At 36.8% G+C, this 24,941-nt stretch overlaps 1 protein-coding gene across 1 annotated transcript in view; it reads left to right on the top strand.

Moving 5' to 3' along the window:
* The first annotated feature begins 4,701 nt into the window (after positions 1 to 4,701).
* The window catches only part of LOC119530287 (transmembrane protease serine 11G-like), a 37,344-nt gene continuing 17,104 nt past the window's right edge, over positions 4,702 to 24,941 (top strand). Inside the window, exons 1-5 of the mRNA XM_037831432.1 lie at positions 4,702 to 4,742; positions 16,171 to 16,292; positions 16,885 to 17,003; positions 22,257 to 22,324; positions 22,941 to 23,101. Of these exons, the coding sequence (XP_037687360.1) occupies positions 4,702 to 4,742; positions 16,171 to 16,292; positions 16,885 to 17,003; positions 22,257 to 22,324; positions 22,941 to 23,101 (511 nt within the window). The remainder of the gene's footprint in view (positions 4,743 to 16,170; positions 16,293 to 16,884; positions 17,004 to 22,256; positions 22,325 to 22,940; positions 23,102 to 24,941) is intronic.

Genomic DNA, 24,941 nt, shown 5'->3' with positions numbered 1-24,941 from the left:
ATATTTTTCAAGTTCGAGACCTAATGTTTTCTCCAGGCTGAAAAATGAAAATATATTGAAGCATCTACAAACAAACAAGTAGGAAGGGCAAAGGAGATGGGTAGATGGAAGCTGGAAGAGGGCCTCTGAGCTTGTCCACGAATTCCTCAGCAGACTTCAGTAATCTTTTTTTTTTAAATGATAAATTTACTAGATTAAAAGACATGCATATTTTTTGGCTTTTTATTCATGTTGCCAAATTGATCCACCCCTTTTCATATTTGTAGTATATAATTTCGAATTTGCTATCTGACCTTCATTTTTTCTTGAAAATTTGATAAACAGAAGGTTTGATGTTATCATTAGTTTCCTCATTCACAAATATAATGGCTATGAATGAAAATAAGCTAAGATCATAGACAACTGATTTAGCTAATCTTTTAATTCCAAGGATATAATCCAAAGGCATAAATAACTTGAAACAGTGAAAAATACAGAAGTTATACAAATAAGGAAATTTTCAAAGATTTTCTCCTCCCCGCATGGCATTTAAGAAGTAGCACTCAATGATTTTTAGTTTTCTGAAAACTGTTGACATAGTATAATACTTAAAATATCCCTGTAAGAGTAAGTAATATAAAACAAAATTTTATTTTATAGACTTATAAAGGAGCAGTTGATAGTCTTAAATTACTATCCATCCATAATTAAACTCTTGTGCAGATTTTATTCCCTTACTTCACAAATTCAGAGCACAGGCTATTTTTTCTCAGTTTATTGACCATCTAAGTGGAACAGTCTTCCAAATATTCCAGGCTTTGATATTCTACTGGGTTAAAATGCAATCTTTGACCCTTAGGTTTGGTAAATGATTCAGACAGAATTTCAGACTCATACACAGGGGTCACAGTTAAGTGTATACTGAGAACATTTCTTATGCCAACCAGGAATCTAAATAACAATAAGATAAGTCAATATTATTTCATTTCACAACAACAGCAAAGACGTGTTCAATCACTACCAAGTATAAGACTTATAACTGGGCACATATAGAGGTAAAGAAAAACCATAAACATGGTTTCTCATAAGGGAAGAGATTGAGAGGAAGCAATGAGAAATAACCATAATACAATTTAAAATTGAATATTTGCTAAGCACAGGCAAAAGTAGTGCACTTTCACAGTACCCAAACTTCTGGTTTGGGGTAGGATAAGGATGGATAATTTTTAATTTAATGTTGATATATTTACTTTAATATATATTAAAAAATATTTCTGCTAGGCTTAGCATCTGGCTATATTAAAAATGAGTTCATTTTTTCAAATCTCAGGAAATTGGTAGTATACGTGTTAGTGAATACAGCAAAATTTGTGATGATAAGTGAAATTTGGAAAACACTATATTGTAGCAACTCAGAAAAAGAGTAATTAATCCTAAGTGACACAGAAAATGAAAACTTCAAATAAGTACATGGGTGAAATCTTAAAGATGAAAACATTTTTTATAACTAGAGAATTTGGCAAGAGCAATTCCAGTCTGGGTTTATCAAACCAGAAAAGTAGGACCCCCTCCCCTTAGTCAGTGTAATAGGTGTTTTGCTTTACATTTTGTTTTTGCTTTTGTTTTGACCAGGTTGATATCCTCAAGAAAAAATGCAAATTACAAATCCTTCTTTTTAAAACAAATATTGATTTTATAGGTTTGTTATACGGGAGTTCTTATATACTTCAAGAGGCATTAAAAAATCACAGGAGAAAATGCTATGAAAGCTTCAATTTTTTAGTTTCTTTGTTTTGTCTAAAATTACTACAATCAAATATTACTTTTCTTATCATTTGACATGACTACCTGAGTTTGCCAAGTCTTTCCAATGTACACAAATGGAATCCTCTATATCCTTGCAATTCAAGTTCAAATATCAACTCTGGCACCATATTCATGACCTCTCCAAAAATTCTTTATTTTTCAAAATATGAATAAATTGAAATCAAGGTTATTGAAATATTCCCATTGCATAATAAATAACCATTTAGAGCAAATAGCATGGAAAATGCACCATGTTTGGGGTCAGAGAATCTGGCTTTGAATCATGACTTTTCCAGCTAATAACCTTTGTGAACCTGTTTCTATCTGATACCTGAGATAAACACCATGAAAACTACAAAGATTACAAATGGAAGTGGCTGTTGCTGCTATTGGATCCAAAGGAGGTGTTTATGAGAATAGAATTCAGTCTATTAAAATAGGATTTGGTCATGACCCTTATGCCAGAGGCAGCTGTGGAATGAATGACTAGGTAACTTTTTAGGTTCTTTTGCACATTTTTGACTTGTATTGCTACCCTGGGTACCTGAGAACAGACCCAAGAGAATGGTTCATTGGACCCCCACTTGTAAGCCAATTAACTCTCCTTACCAAAGGGGTTTAAATCTCTCCATCAGGAATAATCATTCCCTGGCCTCCACCTCTTTTGGGATGCCCTGAAAGTCACAGTGCAGGGAGCCAATGACCTCACTATCTTGAGACATACTCCAAGTGACCCAGGTGTGTCTCTCCCACATGGCCTGCTGGGTGACTGCTTGAATCTTGGCTGAAGTTAATAAAATTATTTCTTAGTACAATTATGCTCAGCAAAATTTACCACCCTGTTCTCAAGCTTCTATTTTTCTAACATGTCCCATTGGCCACTACTGTGGTAATACTGGATTCAAATCTGTGCTGTACAGGGAAAATATTTCTCAGTCTAAGACAGGAACTTAGGTGGACTGAACTAATTACTACTTTTGTGATGTTGGACAAATCCCTTTAGCCTCAGTAGTCTCAACTGGAAAATGGGCATGATAATGCTTACACTATGAATCTTAACATAGGTATTGGGTAGATCAAGCATTACAGACCTTTATGAACTGTAAAGGTCTATATAAATGGAAGGTAATAATTACCATCATTATTATTATTGTTAGGATGAACTATGCTTCACCCTTATACCCTCATGCCCTTACACCTCCACCCCCTTTGTTCTTCCAAACTTCTTTGGAATAAGGTGGTGCAACCTTCAGGAAAGGACTACTTCCTAGTTTTTCAGGGGCCATGAGACTCTAAAAGCACCCTCATGAGTCTGTGATTACACTGTCCAAATTTATCAAACACAGACAGAAAGAACCCCCAACAATTAAGATAGCTTATCAGAAATATACAAATGCCAAGTAATATATTCAACTTCTGGCAGGAATTTTTCCATTAAAATGTGAGGGTAAGTAATAGAAAAGTGAGAAAAGAGAACTATCTGGCAGGGATCCCTTGGTTACCATGTTGACAGGAGTCACCAAAATGATTATGATTTTCAGGCAGTGGCTTGACTGCCTTGGTTCCAGCAGTTATCAACTGTCTACATTTTTTGAATCACCTAATTTTGTCATCAAGGTCAGTCACAGCCTAACCCACTTCTTTAATCAAGTCTGATAATGATACTTAGCATTGACTGAGCACTTGCTATCTCTCGGCATCCTCAAAATATCTCAGTAGGGATCATCTCCATTTCACAGACTAATAAACTTAGGTCCCAATAAATGAAATAATTTGCCCTAGCAGACACTACTAGTGAGTGTTGAGAACAACTCAGGCCCTTTCCGCCACCCCTGTAACCTCTCTTCAGAGGGCCAGTGAAATTTATTTGGCCAAAGCAACCTTTTAGGAAGAAAGTAAAATAGGAAAAAATTGCTTATTTTTTGCTAACAATTTTGCTAAAGATTATGAAAAATTTGTTAGAAAGGCAAAATATCATGTAAAAATGCACTTCCTTTTCCTGAAGCCCATCGATGCATAAAATAGGACATCAATGCAAAGTCTTCCAATATCTTAAGTGCCTGGTCCATAATGGTGTCAATGCAGGCATTAAGATCCCACCCGACCCAGTAAAGGGGCAACTATAAGCCTTGTTCTTATTCATTAGACAACAGTAACCTAGAGAATTTTGCTTAAATTGTGATAGGTTGCTTATAGATTAGATTGTACAGATAGTGGGATAATAAGAAAACCATCTTAAGAGAAAGAGGGAGGTTTTCCAGGTCTCTATCTAGATAATTGTATCAATTGCTCTCTTTTTTTCAAACTAAATCTGATCAATTGTAGGGCAATAAAACTAGAACCCAGTCTTTTCCACCCCTATCCCATACTCTCTTCACTTACATTGCATTGTTTCTGCAGAAAAGAGAGCAACGTCAGTTCAACCAACCAATCAGGAATTTGTTGACCACCTTGGGCCTGGCACTGTGCTGAATATCACTGTAGCAATAAAAGGAAAGGCAGAGAACATGGGCATGCATATAAGATGTAAGAAAGGCACAACACGGCAGATGTGTTAGTGGAAGCTTGAGAATGTTCTCTTCTGATTATTTCTATTTTCTCAGTAAAATGGACAATACTGTCAGCTAAAGATGAGGCTGGAGGAGGAGGTATTGGAGGTTTGAGAAGAGAAGTTATTAAATAGCTGTCTATTTCTCCCATTAGGAGAAAAAGAGAGTGACTAAATTAGTATGATGACTAAGAAGCACTGTGGAACTCTTTGAGGTTAGTTGTCCTGAATTTCAAATGAGATTCATCAGCACTTTTCTCAGCCACATTTGTGTAAATACAAAGTAGGTAGAAAGTTATATTGAACCAGGGTTGAAGTTTTTTAGACCATTATTATAAAGTGAGAGAGTGTAATAGGACTGAGGGTCTATGTCAAGGAATGAGTACTGCAAGGGACTGTGGGATTTAAGGTAAGTAAGGAGGGCAGTGAGGATATACAGATATACAGGTGGATAGGATACAACAAAAAGGTGGTAGGATCAATGGATTGTAGGTCTCAGTGAGATAGAGTTCAGGCTAGTAAGGAAGTGACTTGGAAAGATGGTAGATGAAGAGTTGGATGATTAAAACTGAGTTTATGGAGAAATTGCAGTTATTGGTAATTATGAGGTATAGGGAATGATGATGGGAGTGGGTAGTTGAGGTAGGGAGAAGGACAAGGTCACTGGCATAAATAGCCAGAAAAGAAGATAGAACATGATCAATGCAATAAACCAGGTGGGAACAAAACAGAATAGGAAGCTACAAGATAGCTACTAAATGGGGTGGAGTATCTGTGAAAGGAATAGGGAGGAAGAAGGCATTTGAGCAACACATTGAAAGATTTCCAGAAATAGAAATGCTGACCTAGGGAAAGGGAAGTTAGAAGTACAGAAGTAGAAAGGGCATTTTAGAGAGAGGAGATCTTGTTAGTAAACACAGGGGTCGGTAAATGTAAGGAATTAAATAGCACATATGAAGGAAAGTACAATTCATTAAGATGTGAAAGGAAGTTTAGACTCATCAAATGAAAGCCCCTTCTTTTAAAATTTAAATCATATCATGGCCCTCCCACATTTACAATCATCCAGTGGATTGCCATAATACTTAGAATTAATAACACTTTGCCGTGGACTCCTGGGCTCCCATGACAGTCCTTGACTTCCTCTTTTTGCTGAACCTTCTCCACTCTTCCCAGGCTCAACACAATCCAGACACAAAGGCCTCCTCTCCTCTGGCAATTCAACAAGTTCACTCCTGTTTCAGCTTTTTGTACTTACCTTGACCTAGTTGCTGTTTTCCCAGATCTTCCTGGAACTGTGTCTGCAAAATTGTCATCTCAGGGCAAATATCATTCTCTTCAGTGGTTCCCTTGCTACCTACCTTTAGTCACTCTTTATTATGCAATGTGTTTTAGTTACACTAGTTGATGTTTATCCTTTACCTTGGTAATTTTCTGTCTGCTTCCGTTAGCCTGTGAACTCCATAAGAACAGGAACTTGTCTGTCTTCTTCACCAGTTTATCCAGCACCAAAATCTGTTTTTAACACATGATGAGATCTTTATAAGTATTTTTGAACAAATGAATGGATACTAAGCTAAAGAGTTTACAGTCTATGTAGTGAGAACTTTCTGAGGGTTTTTGAACTAGAGAATCACATTGCCAGAATTGTACATTGGTAGATGCTTTGGGCAGCAGCCTAGTAGGATGTACTAAAGGGGAAATTATCTGGAGATAAAGAGATCAGTTAACGTCTACTCTAATTGCTCAGATGAAACACACTGAATGGCTAAAATAAGATGTGCTAGGGAAATAAAAAGATGAGGACAAATAGGAAAGACAATTCATATTAGATGGAGGAGCTGAGGAGAGGAAAATGTCATAATTTCAAGGTTTAGAAAGTAGGTAACCTGGAAAATTGTGAATAATTATATTCCTACTTATTTTGTTTTCAAAAATGTGATAAAAAAGTAAAGGGAAGGAAATGGAGAGGGGAGTAAGAAATGAACAGAATAAGATATAGAGAGTAATGTAAGAACAAAGCAGAAGGAATAGGTAGAGTGAAGAAAAGAGACAAAAACCACTATGGGAGAGCAAAGAAAGGAAAAAAGGATTGGTGAAGATGTGGAGAAATTGCAATCCTTATCTGTTGTTAACGGGAATGTAAAAGGTTGCAGCCTCTTTGTGAATCACTGAGAGTTCCTTAAAAGGTAAATCACAGAGTTACCATACAATCCAGCAATTCTACTCCTACGTATATACCCAAGACAAATGAAAAGATATGTTTACTCAAAAATTTGTACTTGAATGTAGCGGCATTACTCATAATAGCTGAAAAGTAGAAACAATCCAATGGCCTATCAACTGATGAGTGGATAATGTGTGGTATATTGATACAATGGAATATTATTCAGTAATAAAAAGAAATGAAGTCCAGATACATGCTACAACATGGATGAATCATGAAAAATTTATGCCAAGTCAAAAAGCCAGAAACAAGAGACCACATATTCTAAAATTGATTGTGGTGATGGATGTACAACTTGTGAATATACTAAAAATCATTGAACTGTGCAATTTAAGTGAGTAAACTCTATGATGTATGAAGTATACGTCAATAGAGCTGTTTAAAAAACGAAAGGAAATAAAAGGAAAGGAAGAAGAAAGGAAGAAAGAAGGAAAGAAGAAAGGAAGGGAGGGAGGGAAGGAAGGAGGGAGAGACCAGAAGGCTCTGGAGGTGCAAATGTGTGTTTTCATTAAATAGAAATGCTGCCATTTCCCACTGTTATTCACCGAAGCTGTCAGTCACTTACCTGTGGTTATCATTCCTTTGTGGCACTCACGGGACTTCTCCAGCAGTTTCAAATTGTTCTTTCAATATCTCTTCCCGACTTAAGAAAAACTTTAGTTGGTTTTGTTTTCAAGTTTGAAATTTTACTTTTTAAAGAAAAACTTATTTCCCAATGGTCAGATATAGTGATAATAGGACTTGTTCATTAGAAAAAATTGTAAACAATGCATTTGTGCATGTTTAAACTTTCAAAGTAACCCCCACTTATTATGGAATAAAAATTTGTTGTTATATTGCAGTAGGTGAGAGATGATTAAAGATGAATGATGCTTAAATGAAAACATAAGTAAAAAGCAGGAAAATGTACCAAAAAAAAAAAAAAAAAAAACCACACACAAACACTAACTGAAGCAATATTGGCAAAAGTAGGTGGAAAGCACTGCTCTTGCCTAACATCTTATGTTGAAGACCCCATGAAATAGCATATGCATTATTTTTCGTCCTCATCATACTTGTTTTAATTAAGTTCAAAAATTTAAATTTCCTTCAAGGAATAGCTTCTCATGGAACTCCACCATGTAAATTTGCATTAATGAGCAGAGCTTGGAAGGATAGCACTGTGACCTTGGTTATTCCCTTTTGAACTCTTAGCAATTAAAATACCAGTTATTTGAATTCTATTTAATTATGAAATTTGTTAACTTTCTAGTTATGAAACAGTATGTCTCTGTTATTTGCCATAACAGAGGATATGGAAACAAAACACACAGTTTGTCAAAACATAAAATTTAAAAATAAGCTCAAATCTTCATTTACTCTTTTTGCACAGCTTCTGGTATTTCTGACCATGTCACAGATTCTAAGAGAGTCTCACCGTATTTGGTGGTACAATTAAAATGATGATGATCAGCATTACTAAGCTACTGTTATAATGAATAATAACATCACCATCCCCTGATTTGCATAGCAACAACTTCTTTCCAGAATTACTCCATCTTCTCTAGCCAATGGAATAAAATTCTAGCTAGAGGATTCACCCATCATTTCCTAATTCATAGGAATTATAACCATAATTTTTTCTAGTAATTCTTTCCCTGTGGATGCTTCAAAAAGTGTTCACCACATAAAGCCAACTTCAGAATCCAGTGGTTACTCCTGCAGGCTCTTTCTGCCATGCTTGCAGTCTCTTTTGTATGCTGGATCATTCCATGTGAATAAGCAGGGTTTTGCTAGACTCCCGAGCTACTTCCTAATCTGTGAGTAGGTTGTTTCTGGTGTTGCCACTCAGATTTCAAGGTCCTGGTCACCAGTCTCCACTTTTATTTCTTTCCTCCCACAATCCAAGATATACCTTCCACTAGCTTACTCTACTCTCTCTATTAAAAATCCTTGGTATCTTCTCTCAGTTGCTTTATTTGATTTGATTTTTTTAAATTTTTATTTTGAAATAAATTGAAACTTACAGTAACAGTTGAAAAAATAATACAAACCCCATACACAGAACTCCAGCATACCCCAACCCCCCTCCACCGATATCCTGATCTACCAACTTTAATATTTTGTCACTTTACCATTTCTTTCTTTCCCTCCCTCCCTCCCTCCCTATCATCCATCGTCTATTGCTCTGTCTTCTGAACATATGAAAGCAAGTTGCATCTTTGACCAAATAATATAATTCACATATATATTTCCTGTGAACAAGGATATTCATTCATGTTAGCACATTAAATGTAGTTAAGAAGTTCAAGAAATTTAACATTTATATAAAGCTTACATTATATATTTCATTTTTTTCTTATGTCCCAATTATGTCCTTTTGTGCCTTTTCTCCTCTATCCTTAGATCTCATCCAGGATCATCTATGGCATTTAATTGTCATTATCTATTTAGACTGCCTTTTTTTTTCAATTGTGGAAACATATATACTGCATGAATCTTCCCATTCCAACCCCTCCCAAGCATTCCATTTAGTGGGATTAATCACATTCACATTGATGCAATGCCATCATCTTCCCACCATCCATTACTAGAAATTTCCCTTCACCCCAAATAGAAACCCTACACTCATTTCTTATTAACTCCCCATTGCCCCTTCCCCCACTTCTCGTAACCCATGCTCTACTTTTCATCCCTATGATCATATTCTCTGATACTTTCTTTGTGTTTACTGTGGGGCTTAAATTTAACATCTTAAGTCTATAACAATCTTGTTTTCTTTGATACCAACTTAACTCCAATAGGACACATAAACTATGTTCCTATACTCTTCCATTCCCCCACGTTTATGTAGTTCTTGTCAAAAATTACATATTTTACATTGTGTCCAAAACAACTGATTTATCATTACACTTTATGTGTTTTAGATCCTGTAGGAGGTAAATAGTGGAGTTGCAAATTGAAAATACAGTAGTATTGGTATTTATATTTACCATGTGATCTTTACTGGAAATCCTTGTTTCTTCATGTGGTTTCAGTCAATTGTTTAGTGTCCCTTCCTTTCAGCCTGCACAATTCCCTTTAGCATTTCTTATAGGACTGGTCTACTGGTGATGAAGTCCCTCAGCTTTTGATTATCTGGGAATGTTTTCATCTCCCCCTCATTTTTACCCTCCAGGTGTTTGTGAATTTTCTAAGTCTGTGATGGTTATTGACTTCTATTTGTATTCCATTGTGGTCAGAGAATGTGCTTTGAATAATTTCAAGTTTTTTTTTTTAATTTATTGAGGCTTCTTTTATGTCCCAGACTATGGTCTATTCTGGAGAAAGTTCTATGATCACTAGAGAAGAATGTGTATCCCGGTGATTTGGGATGTAGTGTTCTGTATATGTCTGTTAAATTTCTCTATCTCTCTCTCTCCTTTCTTTGTTTCTCTGTCAGTAGGGCTCTCTTTAGTATCTGAAGTAGAGCAGGTCTTTTATTAGCAAAATCTCTCAGCATTTGTTTGTCTGTGAAAAATTTAAGCTCTCCCTCAAATTTGAAGGAGAGCTTTGCTGGATAAAGTATTCTTGGTTGGAAATTTTTCTCTCTCAGAATTTTAAATGTGTCATACCACTGCCTTCTCGCCTCCATGGTGGCCACTGAGTAGTCACTACTTAGTCTTATGTTGTTTCCTTTGTATGTGGTGAATTGCTTTTCTCTTGCTGCTTTCAAAACTTGCTCCTTTTCTTCAGTATTTGACAGTCTGATCAGAATATGTCTTGGAGTGGGTTTATTTGGATTTATTCTATTTGGAGTTCACTGGGCATTATTTATGCTTTGTGTATTTCTATTGTGTAGAAGGTTTGGAAAGTTTTCCCCAACAATTTCTCTGAATACTCTTTCTAGACCTTTACCCTTCTCTTCCCCTTCTGGGACACCAATGAGTCTTATATTTGGACGTTTTATTTTATCTATCATATCCCTGAGGTCCATTTCATTTTTTTCAATTTTTTTCCCCATTCTTTCTTTTGTTCTTTCATTTTCCATTCTGTGGTTCTCCAGGTCACTGAGTCATTGTTCAGGTTCCTTTAATCTTGTACTATGAGTATCCAGACTCTTTAATTTGGTCAACAGTTTCTTTTATTTCCATAAGATCATCTATGTTTTTATTTTCTCTTGCAATTTCTTCTTTATGCTCTTCTAGGGTCTTCTCCATGTCCTTTATATTCTGTGCCATGCTCTTCTTCATGTCCTTTATATCCTGTACCATAGTCTCATTGTTTATCTTTAGTTCTTTGATTAATTGCTCCAAGTACTGTGTCTCCTCTGATCTTTTGATTTGGGTGTTTGGGTTTGGGTTATCCATATTGTCTGGTTTTTTCCTATGCTTTAAAATCTTTTGTTGTTTTTGGCCTCTTGGCATTTGCTTTACTTGACAGGGTTCTTTTAGGATATGAAGGATTATTCAGACACCAGTCTCTAATTTGTCAGATCTACAGCTTGGTGGAGCACACTTTCTCTAACTAACCAGCAGATGGCATCCGTGAGTCACCTATTCCCCTCAAGTCAGTTCTTCCCAACTTTCTCTTTGTGGTGTGTGGGGTCTGGTTCTTGTGGGGTCCAATTGGTGCACCAAGTTTGGGTGTGTTGTTTGTGCTGTCCGCTCTGAATGTGGGGCATGTGTCTGAGCAGTTAGGGAGGCAGGGCAGCTTTAATAATCAAACCTCCCAGGCATTCCCAGAGATCTAAGGCTGTTGCAAGAGTCTAAACCTTCATTTCAGTCTCACCACAGATTATCTCTGCTGCTGACCCACAAGTCCCTGGCACCTGCGTAAGGTCCCTGGGATTTCCAGGTGGATTCTTCTTCCCAGCCGTGCCCTTCTAGGGCCTCTGCTGAGGGAAGGCTGTGCTACATCACAAGTGCATGCCATCCCTCAAAAGAAGCCCTGAGCCGCTGGACCATGCAGGGGCATTCCCAGCCTGCTGCAAAGATGACTGAATGGGGTGTGTTAATTTCCCCCTTTTAGCACAGCTCTACCTTCCCAGCTCTGGGACAATTAGCTGTGGGTGCGCGAAAGACTATTTCCACTCCCAATATTGTGGCGCGTGTGCGGTGTTGCCAGAAACACTTCCCGTCACATTAGGTCCCTTGGCATGGCTCTGGGCTGTGGCTCTGGAGCTGGGCATGAGTGTTCCCAGCCCACCAGGAAGATAGCTGCAAGGGGCATGGTTTTTTTCCCCTTTTGGCTAAACTCTGCCCTCCTTGCTCCGAGACAACTAGCAGTGGGTGCATGAAAGGCTATCTTCCACTCCAGATATTGAAGTGTTCGCACAGCCCTTTCCTGCCGTGCTTCACTGTGTGGTCCTCACTGCTGCATCTGCAGCCACTTTTGGGTTTTTTTTAAAAACAACTAGTCCACCTCCAAACACCAACCCATGGTTTCCCCACACCGCAGCATGGCTGCAGGACACTCAGCAGGCTCACTCACTCATTTCAGAATGCAGACTCCCAGTTTCACCAAGTGCACGGTCTCTGTGGATTTAGCAGACCTTGTCCAGCTTGTGCATTGCTGTAACTGGTGTTCTAGGTCACTTTCTGGCCTCTATCTAGTATTTTTCGTGGAGGTATTTATTTGCCCTGTCTCGCCTAGCTGCTATCTTAGGTTCCTCTCTTAGTTGCTTTAGAAAACTTAGATATTATTGCTAGTTTTCCCTGGATAACAATAATAAGAAACTAGTCAAAACTCCTAAGCCCCTGCCATGCTTCAGTTGCTGTTATAAGTGCTATTACATGTATCTAATTTAATCATTGCAATAAATTAACAAGGTGAGTATTATTACCACTATTTTACCTATAAGGAAACTGTGATGCAAAGAGGTTGAATAATTGCTGAACTAGGGAAGCCGGACTAAGAACTCAGGCAGCTGGCTTCAAAACCCCCACTCTGAACTCCTAACAGTGAACAACCTCTTTTAGGGGCCAAGAGTCCTTTGAAATCTTATGTGTATTGCTCAGGCAATAAGAAATCCCTTTACTCACCAACCCAGAATCATTATTGAATGACACTTTTTTTGGTAAAACAAAGCATTTGAAAAGCTCTGGGAAAAAGGAATCTTTCATAAAAGATTGCAACAGAAAGAAAATGATTGACATTGAAAAGAGCTGAAAGAGTTCTTTCCATTCTGCTGAGGTTTGTTTCAGGAAACACATTCTTGTGAGGTGGTCTGGATAATGAGCAACTTGAATTTAAATGAAGATATGGAGGGATTAAAAAGACACTTTTCAAAAATGCTTTGACTCTTCATGAAAGTTTTTCTAGACTGACCTGCTGAATGGGTAGCTTTTGTCACAGCTCGTTTCATTCTGGCAGAATACCTCAAGGGTGAAGTCATGTATTTTTCTTTTGTTTGAATGTCCAAGGTTTCTCTAAGGCTGGATTTCCTGCACTATATAAACTTGTTTAATTGTCTCACGGGGATAGTCTGACCAAAGTTAAATTCTTCTTTTTGGAAGGATTAGGGGAATGGAGAAGGCAAGATTTTTAAGTACAAGATTTGTAACTGTATTTTGTTTCCAAATGAACGGTTTATCTCATTTCTCCTCCTGCCATGGATGAAGCAATTTATCTCTAGTAAAGCCCTCTGCTAAAAGTAGTTGTTGTGTTGCAAGTGGTTTAGGGCTGTATGAACTTATGACACATTCTTTCATTAGTCAATGTAGTGGGTAGAACCATGTCCCTCCAAAAGATGTGTTTGTGTCCTAATCCCTGGTACCTATGAATGTGAACTTGTTTGGAAAATTGATTCTTTGCAGTTGTAATCAAGTTAAGATGAGGTCATACTAGATTAGGGTGGGCTCTCAATCCATGCCTGGTATCCTTATAAGGAGAGGGAGACCACAGGGAATAAGGCCAAGTAAAGAGGGAGGCAGAGATTGGATTGAGGCAGCCACAAACCAAGGAATGCCAAATACTGCAAGTGGTAGCTGGGAAGAGGCAAGGAGGGATTCTTCCCTTTGCCCTTCCGAAGGAACACAGCCTTGCCAACACCTTGATTTCAGACTGAATAAATTTCTGTTGCTTTAAGCCACCTAGTTTGCAGTAGTTTGTTATAGTAGTCCTAATAGCTAATACCACTGACAAATATTTACCAAGCACCCGTGAGGGACAGGCTTCTTCTGATCTACCACTGAAATTAGCAATTGAAATTGGTCAAGGTTTATGTTAAAATTAGATTAGTGTTAAAAGAAATTAGGAAGAAAAATTTTATTTCTTAAAAAATCTAGGAACATTTTAGCACGTCTATATGGTTAAGGAAGTAAGTAGTAACAATTTCTCACTTGTGACCCACACGTAAGACTGATTCAATCACAGTGATGTTTGTGGTGTTAGAAGTGGAGCAATTCAAACTGTAACCTCATCCTTGAGAAGACAGGAAGTTTGTTGCAAATTAAGCTCCCTCTTTACAAATTGTTTTCTGTGTCTGACTAAGAGGGGAAGACAATGAGATGGCTCAAGCCTTTTTAAGATTTAAAAATATTATTTTCCAGCCATTATTTCCTCCAAAGATACAATTAGTCCCTCTCCAAAAATCTCTTAGAACTTGTTCTGCAACTTTGTTAGCAATTTGCGTACACTGTGTTCCTCCTGTGTAAGAATGTGAGTTACCTGGGAGGAGATTTGTCTTTATATTCCCCTGTGTTTTGTAGTAGTGATGCTCAATAAATGTCTGCTGGATTAACTAATAAATACATGCATTAGTTACATTTACCTCTACTCTCATTCACCTACTCTTTCTCAAAATGTCTTAAGTTCTCATAGCTCCTTATCTTTGCTTATGCTGTTCCTTCTGCTTGGAGTATATGTGATCCTTGCCAATTTCTCCTCCTTGGTCTTCAAGATTCAGTTCAAAGGACACCTTCTGTAAGGCAAAACCATTTGTACTCACTCATCTTTCATAGTGTACTGGGCATAATTACATTATAACATTTATCACTTTTAGCATAGTAGCTACTTAATGTGTCCCTAGATTACACATCCTCGAAGATAGGAGACTATGCCATTCATTTTTTAACTTCCAGCAGCAAATGTACGACTGACAGAGAAGAAACTCAGTCTATGTCAATTGAATGAATTCACGATTGTCCATGGTGTTCTCTTAATAAAGGTGATGGATACATTCATCACCTCTTGCCTGTGCCCCAGCACTATCCCAGCTCTGCTAAAAATACTTCAGATGTTTGCAGGTTATAATGTTCTTCTTTTGCCACCAACCAAAGAGTAGGTGGTCAGAGTAATGTTAGATCCTCCCAGAAGTCCAGTAGAACTCAGAATGAAATATTTAAATCAGAGCTCAGATTGATGGTTCCTGCATGAAGAAACTGCCTCTAGGTTCTCCTTTGCCTAGACCCCAAGGATGCTAGGGGCATTCCCAGCCCCTTCAGATCACTGATTTCCAAAGGTAAGCCTCAGCTTATACCTTCAAATATTTAGCTAGAACATACTATCTATCCACTTTATTACTACCAGCCACCAATCCCAGGGAAAAAGATTCCTTCTCCCTCTTTTCCGTGTGTAATTTTAATAGAATAACCAGCAATTGACCCACCTCTGCCTTTTACACTCAGAACCATATTTCTGTCCAGTTCTTCCCCAGATTGGATCTCTCTGGACAACACATGCCTGTCTCATCCTAACTGATCTCAGCTCTGTAATTGGTCAGATTTTGTCTCTAGACTGTGGGCCCTGACACTGAGATGGGAAAGCTTTTTCACATTTCTTTGCTTACCCAACAGTTTCCCATGCTTTTTGCCATATTTGCATACCACTGATACGATTACTGTCTTAATATTTTTCTTTAAATTGACTCACTATTTTACTAAAGTAAATGTAAGCAATATCATCTATAAAAATCACAGACTTTAATCAAATAACCCTATTAAATAGATATTCATCATATAGCACCAGTGATACCCATGCTACAGAGTTCCTGAGCTATTGTTTGTTTGTTATATTAATGATAACCTCTTGGTTTTGCTAATCACTTCTTCATTATAGCTGTCTTTCTTCTATTTCCTTGTCTTCTGTTTGCTCCGTTTTAGATGTCCTTCATGTGTGTTACAGATTACTTGCCCTATAAATGTGAGTCATAGGTTGAAGTACAGAAGTGTGTAAAAAGAGCCCAAACATCTCAACTCCTAGTTCTCACTCTCCCAATTCATTCTGAGCCTTTGTATATTCACCCTAGAATGAGAGGAATGATCCAGCTGCCCTCATTTTCTGAGGCTCATTGTCAGCCCATAAATCATGTATATAGTATTAGTTCATTCACAAAAACAAACAAACAAACAAACAAAAAACAACTCCATAACTTCTAGTCTAATGGTTCAGGAAGTATATGAAACAGCATATTGAGTTGTCAAGTGTACTATAAAGCTGACTTTTTAAAGTCAAAATATAAAGTCACAAATCAATTATATTTTTATTGGTAGTTTTTTCTAATTTTTTAAATAAAAAAATTTATTCAAATGCTACCAAATGCAATTCAAGCTAACCATGAATTCCAAAAAAAAAATAAATAAATAAAAAATAAGAAAGATTTTGGTATTAAATTCCTGTTTGTTTATAATATATAATTCTCTCTCAAAAGACCGACGATACCAGATAGAAGAATAAGTTCATTAAAACCTTGGATGATTGTCCTTATAATTGCAGCTGTTGTGTTGGTCCTGGCATTAATCATCAGTCTCCTTGTTTATTTTTTGGCATATGGTAAGTATCTATCTCATATTATTTTGAAAATTTGAAGACCCACTCAATTTATTTTAAAACTTTTTTATTTTTTATTATTTTGGGATGAACTTTTCATTTGAGTACTTTGGAAAACGATAGTCCTTTATACATAAAAATTATTTCTAGCATTAAAACTAGGCTTAGTTCACTATAATGTTGCCTCTTGAGCAACACAACACCTGATATGAATCAATAGATTCATATCCTGTTATTTTGTGGTATAATAATATTTAATAGAGTAAAATTTATTTTAGTAGCAACTATAACTCTAAAGTCAGCATAATAAGAACGTTGCATTTTGTCATTATTTAATTAACAGCTTAAATTGATCAATTATTAGTAACAGATGGTAATTGGGTTAGCACACAACTGATAACCTTGGTGACTACGAGAATGCATGATTTTTTAAAAAAACACTACAGGGAGGTATTGGCCAGTAGCTATTGAATGTTTAATTCCCAGGGGTCCACCAATCATATGACTTTTTTTTTTAATCAACCCCTATACTTCTTATATTTTTACAACCCAAATAGAATGAACAGAAACCATGCATTTTTGTTCTCCCTTCCAGATCAGAAGCCCTACTATTACCAGGCTTCCTTCCAGATACCCAGTATTGAATACAATCCTGATTTTTCAGTAGAACACTCAAAAAGTGGGACTGACCTGAAAGTAAAGATCAATAATGAGGTAAGCCTGAGTTTTGCCAGCATCCTCTACACTGACAATACTACTGTGAAAAACGAGGTTGGAGGAAGAAGCAATTTGAGAACATGCCTGCAAGGGGTTGAATTGTGTCTCCCTCAAAAATGTCCAAGTCTTAACTCCCAGTACCTCAAGATGTGGCCTTATTTGGAATAAAGATCATTGTAGATATAAGTTAGATATGGACCTTGAAACGGGTTCACTGAGTTAGGGTGGGCCCTAAATCCAATGACTAAAGTTCTTATAAGAGACAGAAAAGGGGAAAACACAGAGGTTTGGAGAGAAGTCCACGGGAACACAGAGGCAGAGACTGGAGTTATGAAGCCCCAAGCCAACCATGATAGATTGAATCATGTACCCCAAAAAAGGTGTGTGCTTAGCCTTAATCTGCATTTCTTTGGTTGTGAACCCATTTGTGAATAGGGCCTTTGAAGACATATTATCAGTTTTAAGTATGGACTCATTTGTGAATAGGTCTTCTAAGATCCTAATAAGGTATTGCCAAATTGAATCAGGGTGGGTCTTAATCAATATTACTGGAAGCCTTATAAAAAGAAGTCAGAAGTCTTAACAAGCCTTAGAAGGAGGCCAAGAACACTCCTATATGATGGAGGACAGTCGTCACCAGAATATTACCAACTCTGGGAGAGAACATGGCTTTGCTGATGCTTCAGTTTTGTACTTCTAGCCTCCCAAGCTGTCAGGCAGTAATTCTGTTGTTAGGTTAATCCATTGTGTAATATTTTTCATAGCAATCCTGGCAAACCAAGGCTGTTTTTGGTACCAGAAAGTGGGGTGCTATTATGCAAATACCTAAAAATGTGGAAATGGCTTTGGAATTTGGTAATGGGTAGAGGCTGGAAGAATTTTGAGGTGCTTGATAGAAAATGCCTAGATTGCTTTGAAGAGATGTGAATATTAAAGGTATTTCTGATGAAGACTCAGAAATAAGTGACAGCTGTAGAGAAAATTTCTATTGTCTTAGAGAAAACATATATTGTCATGAAGAGTATGTTGGTAGAAATATGGACATTAAAGGTGCTTGTGGTGGGGGCTTAGAAAGAAATGGTGAATGTGTCACTGAAAACTGGAGGAAAGAGAACTTGGTGAAATTGTGTTCTGATGTCAGATGGAAGGCAGAACTTGCAAGCAATGAACTTGGATATTTATCTGAGGATATTTCCTGGCTAATTGAGAAATTTGCAGCCTGGTTTCTCCTTGTTGCTTATAATAAAGTGAGAGAGGAAAGGGATAAACTAAATACTGAAGTCTTAAGCACAAAGGAACCAGAAATTGATGATTTAGGAACATTCTCAGCTTATCCAGATAGCTGTTCAGGGACTAGGATCAGAAGCAGTTCTATCAGGGTACCTCCTGAAGTCCTGGGAGGTGAGCCCACAGATAACAGTGCCCCATGCAAGGATTTGCCTGAACAGTAGTTTGCTAAGGAGATTAGGCCTATGACTCATGGATTCAGTCAACAGTCCTAGAGGAAGTCAAGGTTGGAAATGCAGTTGTCTAGGAAGGATCTGTGGAAAATCTTTTTTTCTGATGGCTTGGAACCTCCTTTACACAAAACTGACAAGATTTTTAAAGGATTTATTTGAGTAGAAGCACTTCCAGCCTGGATTGAAAGGGATATGGATGGAATGAAATGAAGGAATAATGACTTCAAGGGTAGAACCATGTAAGCAAAGAACTGGACCAAAGCGTTCACCTTGGACCAAGAGAGAGGAGCTCCCACTTTGCCTTTGTATAGGGTGCAGCTTACACCCAACCATTTGGAGAAGAAGGAGGATATTCTGTGCCATTGTTTAGGGACAGTTGGGCTGCCACCCCAGTGTTTCAAGAGGATAGGAACTATGCCTTGGTGTTTGAGGAAGGCACTGACCCAGTCCTTGGAAAGGGTGAACTGCCACTTCAGCAGGCCAGAAGGACCAAAATTTGATCCACATATGACTCTTGGATTTTAGAATCAAACAGTTTTCCCTGCTGGGTTTCAGACTTGCTTGGGACCAGTGACCATTTTTTTCCCTTCCAATTTCTGTCTACTAGAATGGGAATGTCTATTTTATGCCCATCCCACCATTGTACTTTGGAAACAGATAACTTGTTTTCTATGTTTTAAAGGTCCACAGATGGAGAGGAATTTGACTCCAGGATAGAGCAAATCCATAATTGATTTTGATGAGACTTTGGACTTAGAGATGATTCTGAAATATTAAGGCTTTGGGGATATAGGAATGGGGTGAATGTATTTTGCATGTGGGAAAAACATGTTTTTCTGGGGACCAGAGGGCAGACTGTGGTAGATTGAATCATGTACCCTAACAAAAAACATGTTCTTAATTGTAATCTGCATTCCTGTCAGTGTGAATCTATTTGTAAATAGGACCCTATGAAGATGTATTATTATCAGTTAAAGTGTGGACTTACATGTGAATAGAATCTTCTGAGACCCTTTTGGGGTATTGCCAAATGGAATCAGGATGGTCCTTAATCCATATTACTGGAAGCCTTATAAAGAGAAGCCAGAAGTCAGAGTAAGCCACCGGAGAACAAGGACATTGCCATGTCATGGAGGACTGACAACTCTAGAACACTACTGACCCCAGGGGAAAGCATAGCCTTGCCAACACTTAGATTTTGGACTTCTAGCCTCCCAAACCATGAGACAATAAATTCCTGTTGTTAAGCCAACCCATTGTGCGGTACTTGTCAGAGCATCCCTGGCACACCAAGACAACTAGGAACAAGGGTTGCTGGCAGCCACTAGGAGAGAGGCATCGACCAGATTCTCCATCACGCCTCCAGAGAGAACTAACCCTGATGACGATTTGATTTCAGACTTCTAGCCTCCAAAGCTGTAAGAAAATAAATTTCTGTTTCTTTAAGTCCCCAAGATTGTGGTATTTGTTAGAGCAGGCTCAGGAAACTAATGTGCCAACTGCACCTACATTAGTATTGCCAGATAAAATACAGACTGCCCAGTTAAATATGAATTTAAGATTCTTCTGAAAATACACCCCATTCAATTTCTGAAACACCTCCATACTAAAAAAACTCATCATTGTCTGAATTAAAATTTAACTAGATAACCTGTGTTTTTATTTGCTAAATCTGGCAACCTGATCTGCATTATTTCAAGAAGTCTGGAGAAATACTCTGGACAAAGGATAATTGCACTGATACTGAGAAACATAAGCCCAACAGAAAAATAATTAGCTCAAATGCAAAGCAAATTGTTAAGAGTTACTAAAATCTAGAATTGTAATTCAATCATTCAGGCACAAATAGCATCACCATACACCATTTATTAAGCACCTACTGTGTGTATGACTCTGATATGTTTTCCATTAGTCAACTTATTCAGAACATTTATTTACTCCTGAAAACATACCACAGAAACACACAGAAGAGCTCTTTAACTGAAGATTTTAGTTGCATACTAAATCTAGCATTTACCAGATCATTCCTGCCATGTTCAGAAATATTTCTGTGGTCTTTTCTCAACCAAAAGCATAAACTGACGAAGTGAGTTGTAGTATGCAACTGAGTGGAGTTGGCATGTCTTTTCAAAGATCCACATGTTGATTGGGGGAGGGGGGGAGGACACAGTAAAAAATATTTTGCTACAGGAGGCAATACATTAAATTAGAGGAATCCCAAGCTTTGAAGTCAGAAACACTTAGATTTAACCCTTTGTCTGCTTAACAATTATAGTTCAGTTTCCTCAACTACAAAAAGGGGACAAATTTACCTAAGAATTTGAACTGAAGATTAATTGATATAATGAATTAAAAGTATAAAAAGTAATGTCTGAATAAATGCTAGTATCTGTTTTCTATGCTCTCATGGAACTTGTCATGCACATCTGTAGAGCATGTACCACCTTGTTATATTGTTATTTTTTTATACATCTATCTCTGTCTCTGGACTTGTGAATTCACTTATGCTTGTAGTTTGCCTCATTATTATATTTCTGGGGTTTCACACAGTTTTTCCACATGGTAGGAACATAAAAATACTCATCAAAGAGATGAGGAATAACCAAATGGCCGTTTCATTAATATTGGTCATGTCTCCTAGAGTATAAATGGAGACAACAAAAAGAAAGAAAATACAATAATTTAGACCAGGGTTCAGCAAACTTATTCTGTAAAGGACCAAGTAGTAAACATTTTCAGCTTTGTGGGTCATACAGTCTCTGTGCAAATAATCAAGTCTCTCATTGTAGCACTAAAGCAGCCATAGACAAAATGTAAACAAATGAGTGTGATTGCATTCCAATAAAGATTTTTTATGGACACTGAAATTTGAATTTCATATAAACTTAACAGTATTATATCACAGGACACGTCACCAAAGAAACTCATAAATCAAATCAGATAAGTGAAAAGCACTGTTCAGCATGCACCCAGTTTCTCAATTTAGCTGGTCATCTCTTCTGAATTGTGAAACTAATTTGAGACTCAGGCACTTAAGATTTGACATGATTGGTCTTTTCTTCATACAAGTCAGCTTGATGAGTCAGTGATAATCAGCAGGCCTGTAAGACAACAGACTGTGCAAAAAGCTTTGGTTTTCTTCTGGAATAATTTGTTCTAGGAATTTAACCCACAGGCAGATGATCCCAGTAGGAAGTCTAAAATGGCAAATAACTGGCATTTATAATCTCATTGTATTCTAAGTCATCATTGTTTACACTTTTCTTGATGAGGATATTCGTTTTTAAAAAGTGCTGAATAAACATACATTCTCCTGCCCTCCCGCACTTATCATGGGATCAACATTTGGCCTAAGAAGTTTTATTAAAGCTTTAAAAAATCTCACCCTTCAATCACATCCATGAGAATAACATTGAGCTTGAGTAATAGCGAATCATGAATGGTTGTAAGTCCATGAATACTGAGTTTTCAAAAATACTCAATCTCTGAGGCTCTAACTGGGTATATTTTATGCTGGCTATTTAAATGTCTGGATTTATTAAACTCTTTATACCAGTCATCTTTGGACATTTGACAAGTTGTTCAAATATCAAAATCTGATTACAGGAATGATTTTTAGGAGAACAGGATTATGCCCCCCAAAACTTGCTGAAGATAGTTGTAAAAAAAAATCAAACTAAATGCTGTTTGAATGACATCAGGTTTCATCCAAGAATTTTTGTGACTTACTGAAATGTGTGAAATTCATATTTAACTAAGTTCTGTTCTGTTGGATTTTTTGTTTTCTCAGATAGATAATATATTTCGAAGATCCAGTTTAAATCATCATTACATCAAGTCTCATGTTGTCAACCTTAGGTAATCACAACTAATTCATTTGTACAATGAGAAAAGGAAAATTTGTATTATTTAGTTATTTTTCAATTATTCATTTTGTGGATAGGTTCTGAAAATCTTAGATATAATAAAAGTAAAAGTAATTTAACAATATTACCATTAATTTTTAGTCCTTCTACACAGAGAACCTATAATGAGAGTTTCTTAATCTAGGTCATTATGAAAAATATTCTACTGATTAAACTTTTGAAGGTTAATCAGTAGAATTAATGCATTTTAATGCATTTTAATGAAAGCTTCTTACAATCATTAACTAGTTTTTCAATTTTATTTATTTCTTCTTTACAATAAGCAGCTATTATGAATTTTAAACACAAGTGCTTTTGATTTATTTTCCAGAAAAAATTCTAGAACTCTCAGGTACTCTCCCCTCTGTGAGTATAACTAAGTTTTACAAGCAGGGACTAATTCAGGTATTAACATCTCTGCCATATATAAAGGGGAAATCAATAAAAATAAATTGTATAATACATTTATCTTGTGGTTTCTGGAAGATATGACTAACTATAGTAGTAAGTTATAACAATATAATTACTCTATTATCTCATTCATTTACTCTGGTGTTTTTGTTTTTCAGGCCAAGTAATGATGGCTTGAAAACAGATGTATTGCTTCAATTTCAATTTGCTTCTAACAATGCAGATGCAATAAGGAGGCATGCTGATAACACTTTGCATCAGAAGTTGAAATCAGATGAAAGCTTCTTGAAGATAGACACTTCATTACCCTATCTTAGAGGCAAGAAATACTACTGCTCTCTTTTTGTTACATATTTTCCTTTAAATGATCTTCTCATCTTTGGACAAAGTTCATTTATTTCACCATAAAATGAAACCACTTTTCATTTTTAAATCTATCATCTACTTGATAATGAGCAAATCCCCCACACAATCAACACCAAAGATTATATTCCTTTGGTTAATATGGAAATAATCGTAAAACAAGAGTTATACAATAACCCAAATGTTTCTTCAGTAACAACAGTACTTGCTCTTTCTTCTAAAATATTTTAATGCAATTGCTTGGATTATTAACCATGCATATAGTACTATACCCTATGGTACTGATATAGGGCTCTGCAGTGCCTCTGAATGTAATTAGTCCAAATCCAGAATGTAAGGTGTGGATATAGTTACCACAATATGAGGACACAAATATGATTTGTGCTTAAATGGGAGGCCTGGAATTTTAGAATTATGTAACCAATTACAATTTCTCTCATTAATCCCCCCCTCCCACACACACACAAGTGCTACAGAGGGCTAAAACAGGCATCATAATATTTTAATAGAGGAGAAAATTACCTTATTACCTTATACGTTTGTCTAAAATCAGAAAGAAGAAACAACAGCTTGAAGATAAGAACCTGAAGTCTCTGTATTAATCATGCAGCTAGAATGGAGTAGACTCTGAATGCACCTGTCTTTATATTGCAGAGACAAGACCTCCTGAGGGAAACATTTTGTTGAGTTGCTGCAGGAATGTGTGAAATATTACTTTGATTTTTTTTTTAAAAGAAAAGCTCCCATTAGACCAAATGGTAGAAACTTAAACTCAATCATTTCTGAATCCATCCCACCTTGCTGCACCCGGAGAGGTCATTCACAATGTTGCTGGATGAGGGTGGGGTGTTTAGGTCTTATTCATCATTAGCCCATGAAGGTGTCTGTTGGTGATCCATCTGTCCATCACCAGAGCCTCATTTCCCGTCTAAGGAAGTTACAGTTGAGTCATCCCTAATTCCTATCAAAAGGCACCCTTGGAATGGTAATTCTTCCTGATACGTGTTTCGCAAGGGTGCTTGGGAATTGCTTCAATTTTTATAGTTTCAATTCTTTCTGTAAACGACTGATAATTCCTTGAATGCAGGAAATGCATCTGTTGTAGTCCTGATGACACGCCCAAGATTAGCATAGGGCTCAGCACACCAAAGGAATTCAGTTCTGCTAAATGAATGATTTCCTCTTTTATCTTTAACTCTGTAAGCTAGCCTAAATCTATTGAAAGTGAGCAGGGAACAAGAAAAATTGTTTGTAGTTGTTGTTGCTTTCTTAAATTAACAAATAACAGAACACTGAGAAGTCTGGAACCATTCTCTTTCCACACAGAGTTTTAGAAATGAACTGAAAAAAAAATTAGAGGTTGTATAGTTAAAATATGAAAAGAAAATTAGTTTCATGAGGTAAAGTAATATATACAATATAATAAGAAAAAAAAAAAAAAAGCATAGAATTCACTCCAGGAACAGCTGCAAGTGGTTGTGGAAAGAACTCTAGACTGGAAATCAGAAGACCTATGCTCTAGCAATAACCGTTTTTGTTTGCTTTGGCTAAGTTGCTGAAACTTTGTATCTCAATTACCCTTCTGAAAAATGAAGACAGTAATAACTGTGGAACTTGTTATTTAGGGAACTTATTCTTCCCTGAGCCTGGGCAGTTGGAGACTTGATTAATTTGTCCTTTGGGAAAGATAGTTGGAAAGCTAAAGCCCACACAGGGCCCAATATAGAAGTAACAATACAGAAAAATATAAACTTTGTCTTTTATAATTATTTTCTACAGGATTTCAATAAAGTGTT

This window comes from Choloepus didactylus, chromosome 3 (assembly GCF_015220235.1).
Source record: "Choloepus didactylus isolate mChoDid1 chromosome 3, mChoDid1.pri, whole genome shotgun sequence".
Taxonomy (NCBI): domain Eukaryota; kingdom Metazoa; phylum Chordata; class Mammalia; order Pilosa; family Megalonychidae; genus Choloepus; species Choloepus didactylus.
The sequence above is the reverse complement of the archived record's forward strand: the minus strand, read 5'-3'. Positions and strand labels throughout refer to the sequence as shown.